Source organism: Triticum urartu, chromosome 7A, assembly GCF_056163025.1.
Source record: "Triticum urartu cultivar PI428250 chromosome 7A, HENAU_Tu73, whole genome shotgun sequence".
NCBI classification, from domain to species: Eukaryota; Viridiplantae; Streptophyta; class Magnoliopsida; order Poales; family Poaceae; genus Triticum; species Triticum urartu.
Window position 1 is genome coordinate 238,092,048 of NC_141879.1, and position 18,004 is coordinate 238,110,051.

Consider the following 18,004-nt stretch of genomic DNA (forward strand, 5'->3'; position numbering starts at 1 on the left):
ACTCTCTGTTTGTCTATTACCAAAATCGGTCCCACCGAGTTTGTGTAATCGGTCTCACCGAGATTACGTTATGCCCTAACCCTAATGGAATCGTTCCCACCGAGTTGACATGTCGGTCGCACCGAAAATCCCAACGTTCATATTTTGAACTAAATCGGTCTGACCGAGTTTTATAATTCGGTCCCACCGAGTTTGGTGATTTGTGTGTAACGGTTAGATTTTGTGTGGAGGCTATGTATACCCCTCCACCCACTCTTCATTCGTGGAGAGAGCCATCAAAACATGCCTACACTTCCAACATACATTTTCTGAGAGAGAACCACCTACACTTGTGTTGAGGTCAAGATATTCCATTCCAACCACATAAATCTTGATCTCTAGCCTTCCCCAAGTTGCTTTCCACTCAAATCATCTTTCTTTTTTTTGAACCGGGTATCACCCCTTTCCATTACTTTGACATAACGAAAATACAAATAGTTTTGGTTCAAGCTGCTACTACCCAGGAAACTAGAAAGGGGGACACGAGTCCAACGCATCTATGGGAAACCCACTACAGGCACTCGTCATCGAGCAGCCTGCCATGGGGCGAAAACCCATAGACACCAAAGTACTGTAAGACCTCAGACAAAATATAGATCAGAGGAGACACCAGCAGAGCTCACGCAGGAGCAACACGATTATGCCCACGCAGGAGCAGCAAACCATCATGACGTGACAACGGGGCCCAGTCTACCCAACTTCAAAGCACACACCAAGATCTCCCATCAGTTCAGTGTCTTCTCATCCGGCGCCGCGCAGATCCTCATCATGGCTGCAGTACTGGCCTTCAGCATCTTGGAGCCCCGTTCCATCATCGCCCGATCTTCTCCATTCATCATCCCTGCCCAATAAGACATGAAACCACATGCTGAAAAGCTCACAGCAAAAGGGGTTTTAAGCTTTTTCTGTTCAAAGGTAGCTTGGTTGCGACAATTCCAAATTTCCCAACAAATGGCTGCTAAACCGAAAGTGTAGAATCTTTCACCATCAGGTAAAACCATGTAGCACCAGGAGAAGAACTGCCAAATATTGTTTGGGCATTTATCAGTGCCCAAAACACAGCCCACTGTCCTCCAAACCACTCTAGCTACAGTGCATGTAAAGAACAAATGTTCAGAAGTCTCTCTATCTTTACAAAAGGAGCAATTCGGGTTACCAGCCCAGCGTCTCCGCTTCATGATATCCCTAGTTAAGATAGCATCTTGGAACAACTGCCAAAGGAAAATTTGGATTTTAAGTGGGATTTTAGCCTTCCAAATCCACTTGTAGTTGCACCCAGCTAGATTCCTTTCCAAGTATTCATATACAGATTTGGTTGTGAATCTCTTCTTTCCCCCTAGGGTCCACACAACTTGGCCCGAGCTGTCTGCAAGGTGCCATGAGGCAACAGTAGCTCTCAGCTCATCCCATTGGGCAACCAGTGGGGAATGTAGTTGCCGGCGAAAGAAATTTGCCCCACACCATTTTTAAACTTTGCAACCGTGTTATCTTGATCATTGCAAATGCTATAGAGTGCAGGATACTTTTGTTGCAGTGGAAGCTCATTGTTTAAAGGGTCCTTCCAAATTCTGGCAATATTGCCAGAGTTCATTTCAATTCCTCTCCCAGCTAGGTAGTACTCTTTTACTTTCATAATCACCTTCCAGATAGGCGAATCACTGAATTTGCACCTAACTGACACCACTGTGTCTTTGTTCAGGTACTTAGCACGGATAATATCTTGCCACAGCCCTTGTTGTGTCTCCATTTTCCACCACCACTTGGTGAGTAAACTGATATTTTGTTTACTCACCAAAGTACTTACTCAAATCATCTTTCTACCAAATCCAATCCTATGAGAGATAGTTGAGTGTTGGGGAGACTATCATTTGAAGCACAAGAGCAAGGAGTTCATCATCAACACACCATCTATTACCTTTTGGAGAGTGGTGTCTCCTAGATTGGTTAGGTTTCACTTGGGAGCCTCCGTCAAGATTGTGGAGTTGAACCAAGGAGTTTGTACGGGCAAGGAGATCGCCTACTTCGTGAAGATCTACCCTAGTGAGGCAAGTCCTTCGTGGGCGATGGCCATGGTGGGATTGACAAGGTTGCTTCTTCGTGGACCCTTCGTGGGTGGAGCCCTCCGTGGACTCGCGCAACCGTTACCCTTCGTGGGTTGAAGTATCCATCAACGTGGATGTACGATTGCACCACCTATCGGAACCACGCCAAAAATCTCCGTGTCTACATTGCGTTTGCTCCCTCCAAACTCCTCCCTTTACCTTCATATGCAATTGTTTTACATTCCGCTGCTATACTCTTAGAATTGCATGTGTAGGTTGATTACTTGAATTGTGCTAACTTGCTAAAATCTGCCAAGACTTAAAATTGGAAAAAGGCTAGATTTTTATTTGGTCAAGTAGTCTAATCACCCCCCCCCCCTCTAGACATACTTTCGACCCTACAGAAATTCATGCCCATTTCTTGCATGGGACCTAAGCATGCACCCAAGGACATAGATTTGATTTTTGAACCAATTTATATGCACTGAAGCATGTGCATGTAGTTCAAATTTGAATTATGCACATAAATGCATTGAAAACTCAGTTAATGCATAAAAATGTCCAAACGAACCCCGAAAAATCACAAAAATTCACACAACACTCCTGTTGTTCTATGTTGACATGAGAAAAAGAATTGAAAGTAATAAGAGGGAATGTATATCGTTTTGTCACCAAAGGCGGGACGTTCCCTACCGAAAACCATCATGCTTGTTGTGAGAAGCTCCGGTTTGTGAGAAGCATATACCCAAACCTGCCCCAAATGGGACAAAATTTGTACCACGACATGTTGATGCCGCTCCATGATAGCATGCCAAGTTTCATGAATTTCAGACGAGTTTTGGATTTACTAGAATTTAAAAATCAGGCATCTCAATGTTTTGCCGGCAATCAACGGTGCCCTGGTGTTCGAAATTCATTCCCATTTCTTGCATGGGACCTAAGCATGCATCCGAGGACAAAGATTTGATTTTTCAACCAATTTATATGCATTGGAGCATGTGCATGTAGTTCACATTTGAATTATGCACATAAATGCATTGAAAACTCAGTTGATGTATAAACATGTCCAAACAAACCCCGAAAAATCACAAAAATTCACACAACACTCATGTTGTTCTATGTTGACACGAGAAAAAAATTGAAAGCAATAAGAGGCAATGGATATCGCTTCGTCCCTAAAGGTGGGACGTTCCCTACCGAAAACCATCATGCTTGTTGTGAGAAGCATATACCCAAACCTGCCCCAAATGGGACAAAATTTGTACCACGGCATGTTGATGCCGCTCCATGATAGCATTCCAAGTTTCATGAATTTTTGACGAGTTTTGGATTTACTAGAATTTAAAAACCACACATCTCAGTGTTTTGCCGGCAATCAACGGTGCCCTGGTGTTTCAAATTCATTACCATTTCTTGCATGGAACCTAAGCATGCACACAAGGACACATATTTGATTTTTCAACCAATTTATATGCACTGGAGCATGTGCATGTAGTTCAAATTTGAATTATGCACATAAATGCATTGAAAACTCAGTTAATGCATAAAAATGTCCAAACGAACCCCAAAAAATCACAAAAATTCACACAACACTCCTGTTGTTCTATGTTGACACTCAAAAAAATTTGAAAGCAATAAGAGGCAACAGATATCGTTTCATCCCCAAAGGTGGGACGTTCCCTACCGAAAACCATCATGCTTTTTGTGAGAAGCTCCGGTTTGTGAGAAGCATATACCCAAACCTGCCCCAAATGGGACAAAATTTGTTCCACGGCATGTTGATGCCGCTCCATGATAGCATGCCAAGTTTCATGAATTTCAGACGAGTTCTGGATTTACTAGAATTTAAAAACCAAGCATCTCAATGTTTTGCCGGCAATCAACGGTGGCCTGGTGTTTTAAATTCATTCCCATTTCTTGCATGGGACCTAAGCATGCACAGAAGGACACATATTTGATTTTTCAACCAATTTATATGCACTAGAGCATGTGCATGTAGTTCAAATTTGAATTATGCACATAAATGCATTGAAAACTTAGTTAATGCATAAAAATGTCCAAACGAACCCCGAAAAATCACAAAAATTCGCACAACACTCATGTTGTTCTATGTTGACACTCGAAAATTTTTGAAAGCAATAAGAGGCAACGGATATCGTTTCATCCCCAAAGGTGGCACGTTCCCTACCGAAACCATCACGCTTGTTCTGAGAAGCTCTGGTTTGTGAGAAGCTTATACCCAAACCTGCCCCAAATGGGACAAAATTTGTACCACGGCATGTTGATGCCGCTACATGATAGCATGCCAAGTTTCATGAATTTTAGACGAGTTTTGGATTTACTAGAATTTAAAAACCAGGCATCTCAATGTTTTGCGGCCAAGTGACGGTGGCAGGGTGTTTCAAATTCATTCTCATTTCTTGCATGGGACCTAAGCATGCAACCAAGGACACATATTTGATTTTTCAATAAGTTTATATGCACTGGAGCATGTGCATGTAGTTAAAATTTGAATTATGCGCATAAAATGCCTGGAAAACCCAGTTAATGTATAAAAATGTACAAACGAACCCTGAATCATTCCAATTTTTTTGACGACACACCTATAGTTGCATGTTCACTGCAGATAAAAGTTCTAACAATTCAAACACCATCCTTTGTAGTTGTGACCCCACTATGTAATTCAAATGATCAAGACGATAAATCAAGTAGATCGCACACAGTTTATTATCACCAACCGTGTGAGATGCAGCGCAAAATATCTTGGAGCACCATCGGTCTGATGACACTTTGTGCGCCAGTTTTTTGGCTGAAGCGATACCAAATTTTCGGCTTCCGCGGAAATATCTACCTCCCCGCCCCCTCCCCCTTACCAAAAGCCACATTTCCCCCTTTTCCACCTTCCTTTCCAAGTTGAAACCTTCACTCCTTGCTTGCAGCGCCGCCGCCTCCTCGCCGGCGACCCTCCTTCACGCTGCTCGGCCTTGCCTATTGATACGTCTCCAACGTATCTATAATTTTTTATTGTTCCATGCTATTATATTATCCATCTAGGATGTTTTATATGCTATTTTATATGATTTTTGGTACTGGCCTATTAACCTATAGCCCAGTGTTGGTTTATGTTTTTCCTTGTTTTTGAGTTCCGTAGAAAAGGAATACCAAACGGAGTCCAATTGACGTGCCAATTTTTGATGATTTTTTATGGACCAAAAGAAGACCATGGAGTAAAAGAGTTGGGCCAGGAGAGTCTTGGGCCGTCCACGAGGGTGGGGGGCACGCCCACCCCCCAGGCGCGTGGGCCTACCTCGTGGACGACTCGGGCACCTTCTTGATGTGAGACCGACGCCAAAAATTCCTATAAATAGAGAAACCTCCAGAAAATAACCTAGATCGGGAGTTCCACCGCCAGAAGCCTGCGTAGCCACCGAAAACCAATCTAGACCCGTTCTGGCACCCTGCTGGAGGGGGAATCCCTCTCCGGTGGCCATCTTCATCATCCCGGTGCTCTCCGTGACAAGGAGGGAGTAGTTCACCCTCGGGGTTGAGGGTATGTACCAGTAGCTATGTGTTTGATCTCTCTCTTTCGTGTTCTTGAGTCGACACGATCTTGATGTATCGTGAGCTTTGCTATTATAGTTGGATCTTATGATGTTTCTCCCCCTCTACTCTCTTTTAATGGATTGAGTTTTCCCTTTGAAGTTATCTTATCGGATTGAGTCTTTTAAGGATTTGAGAACACTTGATGTATGTCTTGCATGTCCTTATCTGTGGTGACAATAGGATATCACGTGATCCACTTGATGTATGTTTTGGTGATCAACTTGCGAGTTCCGTGACCTCGTGAACTTATGCATAGGGGTTGGCACACGTTTTCGTCTTGACTCTTCGGTAGAAACTTTGGGGCACTCTTTGAGGTTCTTTGTGTTGGTTGAATAGATGAATCTGAGATTGTGTGATGCATATCGTATAATCATACCCACAGATACTTGAGGTGACATTGGAGTATCTAGGTGACATTAGGGTTTTGGTTGATTTGTGTCTTAAGGTGTTATTCTAGTATGAACTCTATAATAGATTGATCAGAAAAAATAACTTTGAGGTGGTTTCGTACCCTACAATAATCTCTTCGTTTGTTCTCCGCTATTAGTGACTTTATAATGACTTTTTGTCACATGTTGAGGGATAGTTATATGATCCAATTATGTTATTATTGTTGAGAGAACTTGCACTAGTGAAAGTATGAACCCTAGGCCTTGTTTCAACTCATTGCAATACCGTTTACGCTCACTTTTACCATTAGTTACCTTGCTGTTTTTATATTTTCAGATTACAAAAACCTTTATCCATCATCCATATTGCACTTGTATCACCATCTCTTCGCCGAACTAGTGCACCTATACAATTTACCATTGTATTGGGTGTGTTGGGGACACAAGAGACTCTTTGTTATTTGATTGCAGGGTTGCTTCAGAGGGACCATCTTCATCCTACGCCTCCCACGGATTGATAAACCTTAGGTCATCCACTTGAGGGAAATTTGCTACTGTCCTACAAACCTCTGCACTTGGAGGCCCAACAATGTCTACAAGAAGAAGTTTGTGTAGTAGACATCACCTATCTAGGCATGTAATCCACAACCGACCCTCATCCTCCTCCTCCTTCCACATCCCACATGCCCCGACCACCGGTGTGACACCTTCCACCCAAATCACCGACCACTCCACCAAATAAGCGCCGGCCTAAGCCATGGTGCACGCAGTATAGCCAGGACCTCAAGGCGCATTTGGCAGCGGAGAAGCAAATCGCGGCCGCACGTGTGGATGAGGTCGCGATGGCTGCCATTCGTGCCGACCCTCAGATCTTGAAGGAGCACCTTGCCATTTGCTACCTACGTCGGTTATGCATGCTCGGTTTACCCGTTGCGTGTGCTGCTCCTGCCTTTCCTTCACAAATTCTAGTGAATTGTCCTATCTAATTTTACCATGTAATCTGTTGATCTAGTGTATATGTTCTATATGTCGTACAGTGTGGTGCTCACTTATTAACTATTTTGTTAATTAGTTGTCGTCTTCAGTTAACTGTTTGGTTCAATTCTGCAAATGTGATGTTCAATTCTTCAGGCTGCAATTTTGTATTGTCTTCCATGTGAGAAATAAATCGAATTTATCCTTACAAAATTGTGGGTGCATTCTGTTATCGTATACCATGTGAGGAATAAATTGAATTTGGCTATAGTAAATACATGAGAAACAAAGACAATTGCTACAATTGGTTGTAGTTAACTTTTAGTTAACTGTCTGATCTTCTATTAGGAGTATGTTATATTGTGCAATGTGGTGCTCAGTTAATGTTTGGTTCATTTGTTGTGGTGTTTAGTTAACTGCTTGGTTCAATGTTATATTGTGCAATATGGTGCTCACTTAATGTTTGGTTCATTTGTTGTGGTGTTTAGTTAACTGCTTGGTTCAATTCTGCAATGCAATGTCCAATTGTCATGGGTAGAATTTTGTATTGTTGTGCATGTGAGGAATAAATCGAATTTGCCTGCACTTAATAAATGAGAAACATATACAAGTGCTATATTTCCTAGTTCTTAATCATGCTTGGTTTGGATAAATGGGTTTTCCCTGTGACTTGAATTAATCTGGTGAATCTGCAATGTGATTATTTTTCATCAACATATTTTACTGATAGCATGCGAACCCTTACTTAACCTGATGACTAACTACCTTATATGTGTTGCGGGGAAACAATGGGAAGCACTAAGGTTTACAATCGAGGTTAGCACGTGCATGGTCCATTGTCTAATAGCACATTATTGTGCAATTGCATGAACCATTCTAATATTTAGGTTTTTAACAATTTGGTCTTGCACATGTAGGTCCTGCTGTCAGAGGTTTTGACCCACTATTTGACCCTTTTGCATATGGGGAAATGAGTTGTCCATGAATATCAGTCAAGTCAAGAAACTCAGAAAGATTGCTATGATAAAGAAATTAGTGACAAAAACAACAAGATCTTTGTTTGCACAATGAAGAAGACAGCAGTTCACTACAGGATGGTACCAACTATTATACCTTGCCTTTTTTATTCCTTTGCCCCATTTCCAATATAGAGAAGATATTTATGCACATCCTTGTTTTCGGACCTTTCCAAAGCAGTTCACTGATGATTACCTCTCAAACCACATGTATGGTCAGGAGGCGAGGAAGGTATTCATACAACACCCATGGTTCAATATTGAAGTGTTCTTGAAGAGGACGAAGGATGGATGGTCAATCATCCACAGGCACTGGCCTAAAGTTACAAAGACCTTCAACATCAATGAAGGCTCAATATTCGCCTTCTGCTTCAACAGTTTTCCAGATGAGATACATCTATCTATGTACCATCTATGATGCTAATTTCGAAAGGTTATAGATGTTGCATGTGAAACTTGGTCCTGGTGCAGTTGTGTAATGTGGTAGCTGAGTACTGAAGCTATATGATGTTGTACTCTGATGTATTTCAATTATGAAAATGAAATATATTGTGTGCTTAATATGAACTGTCAATTAGATTAATAAATGGATTATGAATAATCGGATAATTAGCTTGCTAGTGGCAAATTAGCCTGCTAATTGGGTTTTGCTATTGCAAACGGTTGTTAAAAAAATACCGTGGGCGATGACCTCAGGCAACGCACATAGTTTCTAGGAATAAACCGTGTTGGATCAATGAACAATCACACACTACTTTATCTTGAAAATTGTTTGCGTTAAGCCACCTTGCGCAAACGTTTACCACATGAAAACTGTGTGTGATGGATAGCCTTTGCCACACAGTTTTTTCCATGGACCGTGTGTGATATATTTAATGACGCAAGCGATTTAACGGGAAAAATTGTGTGTGATGTACCTGTGAACGGAAACATTTTCCTTCGAGCGACTACGTGGGATGTACATACGAACAGAAATGTTTAGCGGGGACTGACTGTGTGGGATGTACTTGCGACCGAAAACAATTTTGCCGTATAATTATATTTTCTTTAGCTCTACTGTATGTATTTCCGTATTTGAACGCTCGTCGGTCGCACACGACCTCATTTTGCCGAACGTGTGTGCCAGGAGGGCATATCCTCGATGGTTCCTGGGTCGTGTGGGAAGGACCCCCCCCCCCTATCCCCACACTCACTTGGCGACGGTTCCAAATGTCGTCGCGGAAAGGGGTTTTAAAGCGTTTGTTTAGGAGCTCACTATACTAGTGATAGAGTCTCGATGTCGTCATAAAGAAATCATTGTGTTAATTGAAAATATCTTGGATGAAGAGGAAATCTTCTGGTTGCAAAGAGGACGGGCGAACTGGTTGATGCACGGGGATCGTAATACGCTGTTCTTTCATAATGGTGCCACGGCCAGGAAAAAAAGAAATAATATAAAAAAACTCTTAGATGAGTCTGGAAACTGGATACAAGAGAAGGAGTTATCGGGTCACATCACTGAATATTTTTCAAAGCTCTTCACATCGGAAATTCAGCATCCGAATCAAGAAGTTTTATCACTTGTTCGTATGAGAGTGTGAGATAAAATGAACAATGCTCTACTAGCCCCTTATACCGCGAAAGATGTTCGCAAGGCTTTATTCGATATTGGGGACTTAAAAGCTCCAGGGCCTAACGGACTCCATGCTATTTTCTACAAAAGGTTTTGGCCCATACTGGGGGAGGACCTAATTGAGGAGGTTATGAAAGCAATCAACACATGCACTATCCCAAACGGTTGGAACAACACGGCGATTGTGATGATCCCTAGGATGAATACACTAGAAAAGGTAACCCAATTTAGGTCGGTCAGCTTATGTAATGTGGTTTACAAAATAATTGCAAAAATGGTGGCCTCTCGATTGAAGGTTTTTTACCAGAAATTATTAGTCCAATACAGAGTGGATTTGTACCGGGTAGGTTGGTAACGGATAATATTTTAGTGGCCTACGAATATTTTCACACAATCAAGAACAAAACAGAAGGTAGAGAGGGCTTGTGTGCTAAAACTTGACATGCACAAAGCATATGACAAAGTTGAGTGGCCTTTTTGAAGGAGATTATGTTGAGATTGGGTTTCCGTCAAGAATGGGTGAATTTGATTATGCAATGTGTCTCAACTACCGAATACAGAGTAAGAATCAATGCAGAGGAAAGTGAGTGTTTCAAGCCTACTAGAGGACTGAGGCAGGGAGACCCACTATCACCATACCTCTTCCTATTGTGCACTGAGGGGTTGAATGCCTTGCTTGCGCATGTTGAGGAGAACGGAAACATATCATGAGTTAAAGTCTGTAGAGACGCCCCACTAGTCCCAAACCTTCTATTTGTGGATGATTCATTGATCTTGATGGAAGCCAACCTACATAGTGCGGTGGCCCTAAAATCAACACTAGATTTATACTGTGCGGCATCGGGACAGTTGGTAAGCGTGGAAAAGTCTAGTATTTTCTTTAGTCCTAATACAAAGGTAGAGATCATAGAACAACCGTGTACAACACTGAATATAATGACTGGGGCACTGAATGACAAGTACTTGGGCTTGCCAACAAATGTGGGGGTAGATAAAATAGACTGCTTTAAAATTTTGATTGAACAAATTGTTAAGAAAATTAGTGGTTGGAAGGAAAAATTATTGTCTACCGGGGGGAAGGAGATACTGCTCAAGGCTGTGATCCAAGCCATACCTACCTATGCAATGTCGGTCTTTAAAATTGCTAAAAAAATGTAAAGGAATCATTGACACGATAGCGCATTTCTGGTGGGGAGATGAGGAGAACCAGAGGAGGGTGCATTGGATGGCCTGGTGGAAAATGTCCGTACCAAGAAAACAAGGAGGAATGGGATTCCTTGATATCCACTGTTTCAACCTGGCTTTTCTTGCCAAACAGGCATGGCTTCTTCTTGATAACCCTAATTACTTGTGTGCTACTATTCTAAGGGACAAGTACTATCCTGATAGCGATTTGTTGAATTCCAAGCCAAAGAAAGGCACTTCTTTCACCTGACAAAGCATTATGGCAGGCATAATTTCTCTGAAATGTGGCTATATTTGGCGAGTGGGGAATGGACAAAACATCAATATTTGGGAAGATGCCTGGATCCCAAACTGTGCCACTAGGAAGATTGTGACCCCTAGGGGGGACAATTATCAAAAGTGGTCAACCTGATTGACCCTGCGTCCAATACTTGGGAAGAGTATCTGATTAGACAAACTATGTGGCCCATTGACGCACAACAGATTCTCTCAATCCCACTTTCACAACATGACATGACAAATTTCATTGACTGGAGTTATATGAAGAATGGTATGTTCTCGGTACAATCTGCTTACTCTGTGGAGTGGAATTATCAGTATGGGTGTAAACTAAAATACTCTAATGGGATGGGGCGAACCACATCTAACCCTATATGGTGTCAGATATGGAAGTTATCTTGTCCGGCAAAAGAAAATAAATTATATGGCGTACGTTACATGTCACACTCCCATGTCGAGTCACACTCGCTAATAAACACGTGAAGGTCTCGCCCATTTGCCCTACTTTCTCTCAGGGTTTAGAAGATACGAAACACATGCTCTTCCTCTGCAGTAAAGCAAAGGAGGTTTGGAAGAGGCTAGGGATGGATGAGATTATTGATAAAGCTTGTGAGGTTAATCGTGCTGAAGTGGCGATACTGGAATACCTTCTACTTCTTCCAGACCAAGATTTGCGTATTATGGGGTACCAAGATGTACGAGAAATAATAGCTAGTTCAGCTCGGTATCTATGGTGGGAAAGACGAAAATTGCTGCACAAGGAATTAACTCAGAATGCTACTCAGATATCTATGGGGATCATAGCCCTCACGTCAAACTTTGTAAATGCATCATCTCCAAAGACCTCCATGAAAGGGGGTGGTATTGTACTCCTAGAGGTTTTGTGAAACTTAATGTTGACACCTCTTTTGATCATGACATGCTGAAGGGTACGATGGGAGCAGTTCTGAGAGACGACAAAGGTAGGTTTATTGCTGGAGGAAATGGAAAGATTGACTATTGTGTGGATGTTCTGATGGCAGAAGCCTTAGCTCTCAAATTTGGCCTAATATTGGCGCAAAGGGCGGGGTGTAATCACCTAATCATCAACTCGGATACTGTGGAGGTGATTGAGACCATCCAGGACGGAGGACAATCGGCGGGTGCAGCGGCAGCAATTTTCGATGACTGTTACCACTATGCATGTGATTTTGTTATAACTAGATTTGAACATTGTAATAGAGAGGAAAATAAAGTAGCTCATGAACTCGCTAGATTAGCTAGATTTTCTTCGACTTCAGATTGGTTTGAGGAGACTCTAAATAAAATTGTAATGATCCTCATAAACGATGTACTGGTTATTTCTAATGAATAAAGTGTCGATTTAATTCAAAAAAGGTGGATATCCGTTTCTCTCGAAAGACCATACTGCCTTTGTACACTTTGGACGTGTTTGGTTTCCTGGGTGCATCCAGGATGCATTGCATGCTTGAGCTTGGCTGGGGCTGGCCTGGTTGAGCTGATGCAAAAAGTAGTTGAGATGTATGTTTGGTGTACTGCATGATATGGGTCAGGTTTAGCTCAGATTTTGTTTGGTATCTTGCATCTGAGGTTGTATGAGAGATGCAACATACAATAGATGATGTTTGGTTGGTTGTATGATGTGCAATTTCACTGTACGGTGCTTTGTACAGACATGTAAAATCAGTTACAAAATAGTTCTGGTGACATGCATTCTAACTCAGATAACTTTGATAATTGAAATAATATTAAAAAAAGTGATCTCATGTTTCCAAATTTTTGTCAAAATATTATCACATGTATGCAAAATGGCAGAGATGATTCAAGTAAGTAAAACAAAATTTCAGCAGCACCTTGGTTGTTTGTATAGTATATAAGCAGTTTATATGACACATAAGCACTTTATGGTACATAATAGCTAAAGAAATGCACCAACATCAGATTTCACATATTAGATAGAGCCACAAATCCATATGGTCCATATTACAGTCCAGTATATCTTAGAGTTCACATATTAGATAGAGTTCACATATTAGATCCATACTACAGAACATAACATAAGGTCCATGTTACATTCCATACATCACATATATAGGGGCATGGTTTTTTTGACCAAATACAATAAAATATGGTCAACTTGGATAGGTGAATTGGCACAAATTTGCTCACACTCCACCCATGGGTGCATCATCCTTGGGCGCTTCATCCATGGGCACTCCATCCTTGGGCACTCCATCTTTGGGCACTCCACCATTGAGCTTGGAGAGGTGGTGAATGACCCAACGAGAGCGGCAAGCCTGTGACATCTGCACGAATGAGTAGCTCCTAGCCCTGTTGGTGTTCTCATTGAGATAATCCAAGACAATCAATAGGTCATCCTTAGAAAAAACCAGGGAGCTCCATGACAACATCATAAAGTTCAGGATGTGCCTCTCCAGTGGACTTAATAGCAACAGCAACTTCGCGGACTGCATCGGACATGTTGCTCATGACCAAAACTTCTTCTTCACTCATCAAGCTAGCCCTCTTCCTTTTGCTAGTGGAGCTGGAAGCATCCTTACAAGGTTCCTTCCCACGAGCAGCAACATCATCTTCTCCATGAGTAGCAGCAGTAGCACTCGAGCCAGGTTCATTCCCATCCACAAAAAATTCAGAACCACAACCTTCAAGGTTTACAAATGATGGGGAGGTTTACACCATTGATGGAACCCCAAGAGGCTGATGAGATGTCATTGCGTACCTTCCTGTAGCAATACCACTCCCAAAGATAGCAAGCATCTGAACATAATTCTCTAAAGGCACATTGAGGTACTCAACATCTTTTGGGTGGTCCTACATGAAGTGTGGATATGTCAAGGTTAGTTAAATAGGTACTAATCCGGTTATAAAAACTAGTAAATGCTACAAGTCAAATATGAAGTGTGGTTATGTACAAGCAATTAAATAGCTACTGATCAGCAACTCAAAGCTAGTACAAACCTTGATATGGCCCAGGTAGTGCTCTTCCTCCAGTGATATGACAAAGTTCGTGTCATCCCAAAGTGATCCACTAATGTCTCGGAGCTTACTTATCTTCACCCACCTAGCACGCCACTTGCGGAGGTGGTTGTACACTTGGGTCCCTGTTATTATGGAAAGACCAAAGTTCTCACTACAATTCTTAGCCACCTGGTTTAGGTGCACCTCCTTAAAGCCCTTATCTTTCTTCACTCCACCAGCAATGAGCTCTACAAACCGACGTAACATGAACCCAAACATTGCAGATGTCTAGCGCAATGGGTGATTCCCACCACCATGCCCACCATCAGCCGCCATCTCAGCCATCAGTCCTATGTACAGAACAACCAAAAGGAGCACAAACATAATTAATATTTAAATCTCAAGTTTAAAGTGAAGCACCAACAGAATTAAAGAACCATAAACAGAATTGAATGAAAGAACCATGAACATAATTGAATGGAAGAATCATAAACAGAATTGAATGAAAGAATCATGAACAGAATTGAATGAAAGAATCATGAACAAAACTAAATTGAATGAAAGAACCATGAACATAATTGAAATGGAGCTCAAACAGCAACATAAGAGAGTACATAATACATAAATGTTACAATTTGGGTACATGAAAAAATTATTCATAATGCATTACAACATAGAATTGAGCTCTACACTTGAGCATAACATATAACTAATGGCAAACATATGCCCAACCCAACACTTGAGCTCTACACACGTGAATTGCCCCTATTGGCAAACATATGCTCAGCCCAACCATCTCTAATTTGTGACCAGGTTCTATTATCATGTTCTATGTCAATCACACCATCCGACGCTGGATTCCCAGTCCAAGTGTGCTCAGGTGGTACAAACTCATCCTCTCCCCACTGTAGTATCCAATTATGAAGAATGCAGCAAGCTAGGACGATTTTGACTTGTGACGAATAAGGGTGGTGAGGCTTGTTGTTCACAATTCTCCACCGGTTCTTGAAAGCTGTAAACACCCACTCAACCGTGATCCTCAGTGAGGAGTGACGGAGGTTGAATAACTCCTTCTCATTTTGAGGGACACGTGCACCAAACTCAGTAAGATGATAGCGTGTAGCCCTATATGGTGGAAGAAACCCTGGCCGCACGGCATAGCCCGCATCCACGAGGTAGAATTTTCCTAACAAATAAGAGGTCATGTGTTGTGTTACTACCAGTAATAATGAGGAAATGATCAAATTCCACTAAAATGGTTCACTAATACCTGCAGGGACAACAAATCCATCGTTCCTTTCCAACGCATCGGCCAAAATGAGTGCATCGTGGGCTGACCCTTCCCAACCAGCTAACACATAGGTAAACTTAAGGTCAAAGTCAACTGCAGCCATCACATTTTGGGTGGTGCCACCTTTCCGACCCCTAAATGCCGAAGCAATAGCAGCCGGTACCTTGGCAAGAACATGGGTGCCATCAATTGCACCAACACAGTCCTAAGAAAAGAGGTGAGGTATATTTTGTAAAATATGGGTTATTCGGCATGTCTACAGCATTCTAAATGGCAATATATTACCTGAAAGTAGGGATAGAAGCGCCTACTGTGTAGGACTTTTGGATGAACTTCATTAGATGGGGGCTGGATCATCTCATGACGCAACTCCCTAATTGCATATAAAACTGCCCTGAAGTATCGACTGATTACTTCAATTGACCTCCTAAATATGGGTTTCATTGCCCTAAACCTATGGTTGTGCCCAACTACAAGAAGGAACATCGCAACTTGCTCCTCTATGCAGGTATGAATGCTATCTTCCAATAATTTTCGATCACGAAATAAGTTACACAAGTTATAAAATGGGGCCCTGTTCATCCTTAATAGGTCATGGCAATTTATATCATTGGTGTCATACATAAAACGTAGATTGGATAACCTAGCTATGTCTCTCTCAAGCATAATGTAACGGATTGGAGCACGATAGTTTCTAATTCTAGCCCTTGTAGTTATCGTGGCCATATAGGCACACAAAACAGCAACCAAACCAGCAGCTTGCACTATCAGCGTATCTCGGGTCTTGCCGTTGTCATCCATATATATAAATGCATCATAGATTTATAACTTAATAAAGGCATGAGCACTGATAATATTGACATCATTTGCATCATCAAAACAAAAAAATGCAGAAATTATCATACTATTTGCACCATTTGCATAACTATTTAGTCAAACTATCTACTGATTCCTTCCTTTCCATAAGCTAGCAAAGTGTCTACGTGATATAAAAAATACCCAGCCATCTCTAATCCATAGGGGGAAAGGAAGCTGGTGACAGATCTGAACCTACAAGAAAAAAAGGAGAGGGGACGTGATGGGAAAATGATGCATTGGTGCTTGCCACACCCAGATGGAGGAGAAGGCACTAATCCATGACCAGAGGAGGCTACCGCTTCACCCATCCCCGCATCAAAGAACAAGCACCACGAGTGCAGGGCGAGCGACAGAGAGATGTGGATCTGAGGGAAAGAGAGGGATGCAGACGGATGGGAGACCCTGAGAGGGAGGGGAGGAGGAGGTTTCTACCTCGGCAGCGGCGAGGATGACCGACGGCGATGTCGACAGAGGCGTCGGGCTGCGAGATCCGCAGTTGTCGCAGCAGCAGGAGGGGAGCGAGGAGAGCGGCGTGAATGAGTCAGATGTGAAACTGCAGGAGAGAAACCCTATCCCCTCGCTTGCGTGGGTGCAGGCGTGTGTGCAGCGGCGGGTGCTGACTCGCTGATACGCCCGAAACCTGCGTTCGAGCGAGCCTGGCTGGGAGCCCCTTTTTTGCATCCGCGGGCCTAGCCCAGTTAGGCATGCGGGCTACCAAACGTCAATGATATTGCATGGTGCGTGTGAGCCAGGTGCGACGCAACAAACCAAACACGCCCTTTGTGAACGGGTTGTACCGAAGCGGGACTTCCTAAACTTAAACAGATTTTGCATGCTTCTTGCAAGAACTTGAATGCACTATAATGAATACTATTTGAAGACAGAGGCAAAGCAATCACTTTATTTCGCACTCACTTCCCGTTGAAAATTCAGCACGTGTCCAATACGTATTTGACTAGGAATTACTTTGTAGCATCAATTTGGTGAAATGGCATTACTTTGTAGCATCAGTTTGATTTTTTGTGAAAGATGCACACTGGCGGTATTGGGGTGGGGGCGGGGGGACTAAATCAAAATTATCTGAGCTTAAGTATGCTTGCTAGCTCTGGTGAGATATGCCAACCTGTAAGTGCATCTAGTGCCCCTTAGTGATTTTGGTGTATTGAAGACTTATAGGTTAAGGGACTAATGTGTTTATAAGTGTACACAGGTCTATAAGTCTATGAGGAGTTTGATATTTACAGAGAAAGTCGACCCCTAAAAATGAAGTTCTTCGTCTAAAGACTTTGGTATTCTGAAGACTTTCTAAAGATTTTGAAAGTGAAGAAAATGGTGTGACCCTGAAGACTTGGTATTCATTCGAGGAACATGAAGCGTGAAGACTTTTGTTTTCGTAGTTTCATTTTCTCTTTCTTGAGTCATAGAAAACACCGTACTATTAAAGGGGGTCGAGGAAATACTAAGGAAAAATTTCCATGTGATGCTCAACTCAAAATCCTACACCTACCAATACCTTCGAGTGAAGCCATTGGAAATCTCATACAGTTCAGTCAACTTCTTCAGTGACAGAGATGAAGTTCTTCTGGTCTCTGAGGAATTTGTTCTGACTCAGGAGTTAAGAATCCGCCAGTGCGGATTTCCTACACAATGAGGAACATGATAGCCCTGAGGATTTTGCTACTCAAAATTCCGACCGTTGCTGTGCTATGCGCCAGCTGTCCCAAAATATCTATCCA

The 18,004-nt window shown here is 42.2% G+C and overlaps 1 protein-coding gene across 1 annotated transcript; it reads right to left on the reverse strand.

The window, feature by feature from the left end:
- Positions 1 to 764: 764 nt before the first annotated feature.
- LOC147959162 (uncharacterized) lies at positions 765 to 16,211 on the reverse strand. Its single transcript, XM_087532522.1, has 7 exons — positions 15,696 to 16,211; positions 15,390 to 15,615; positions 14,964 to 15,305; positions 14,120 to 14,367; positions 13,897 to 13,972; positions 13,531 to 13,803; positions 765 to 880 (listed from the first exon to the last, which is right to left on the reverse strand). Exons 1-7 carry the CDS (start codon positions 16,209 to 16,211, stop codon positions 765 to 767), a joined length of 1,797 nt encoding a protein of 598 aa, XP_087388648.1.
- Between the last annotated feature and the right edge of the window lie 1,793 nt (positions 16,212 to 18,004).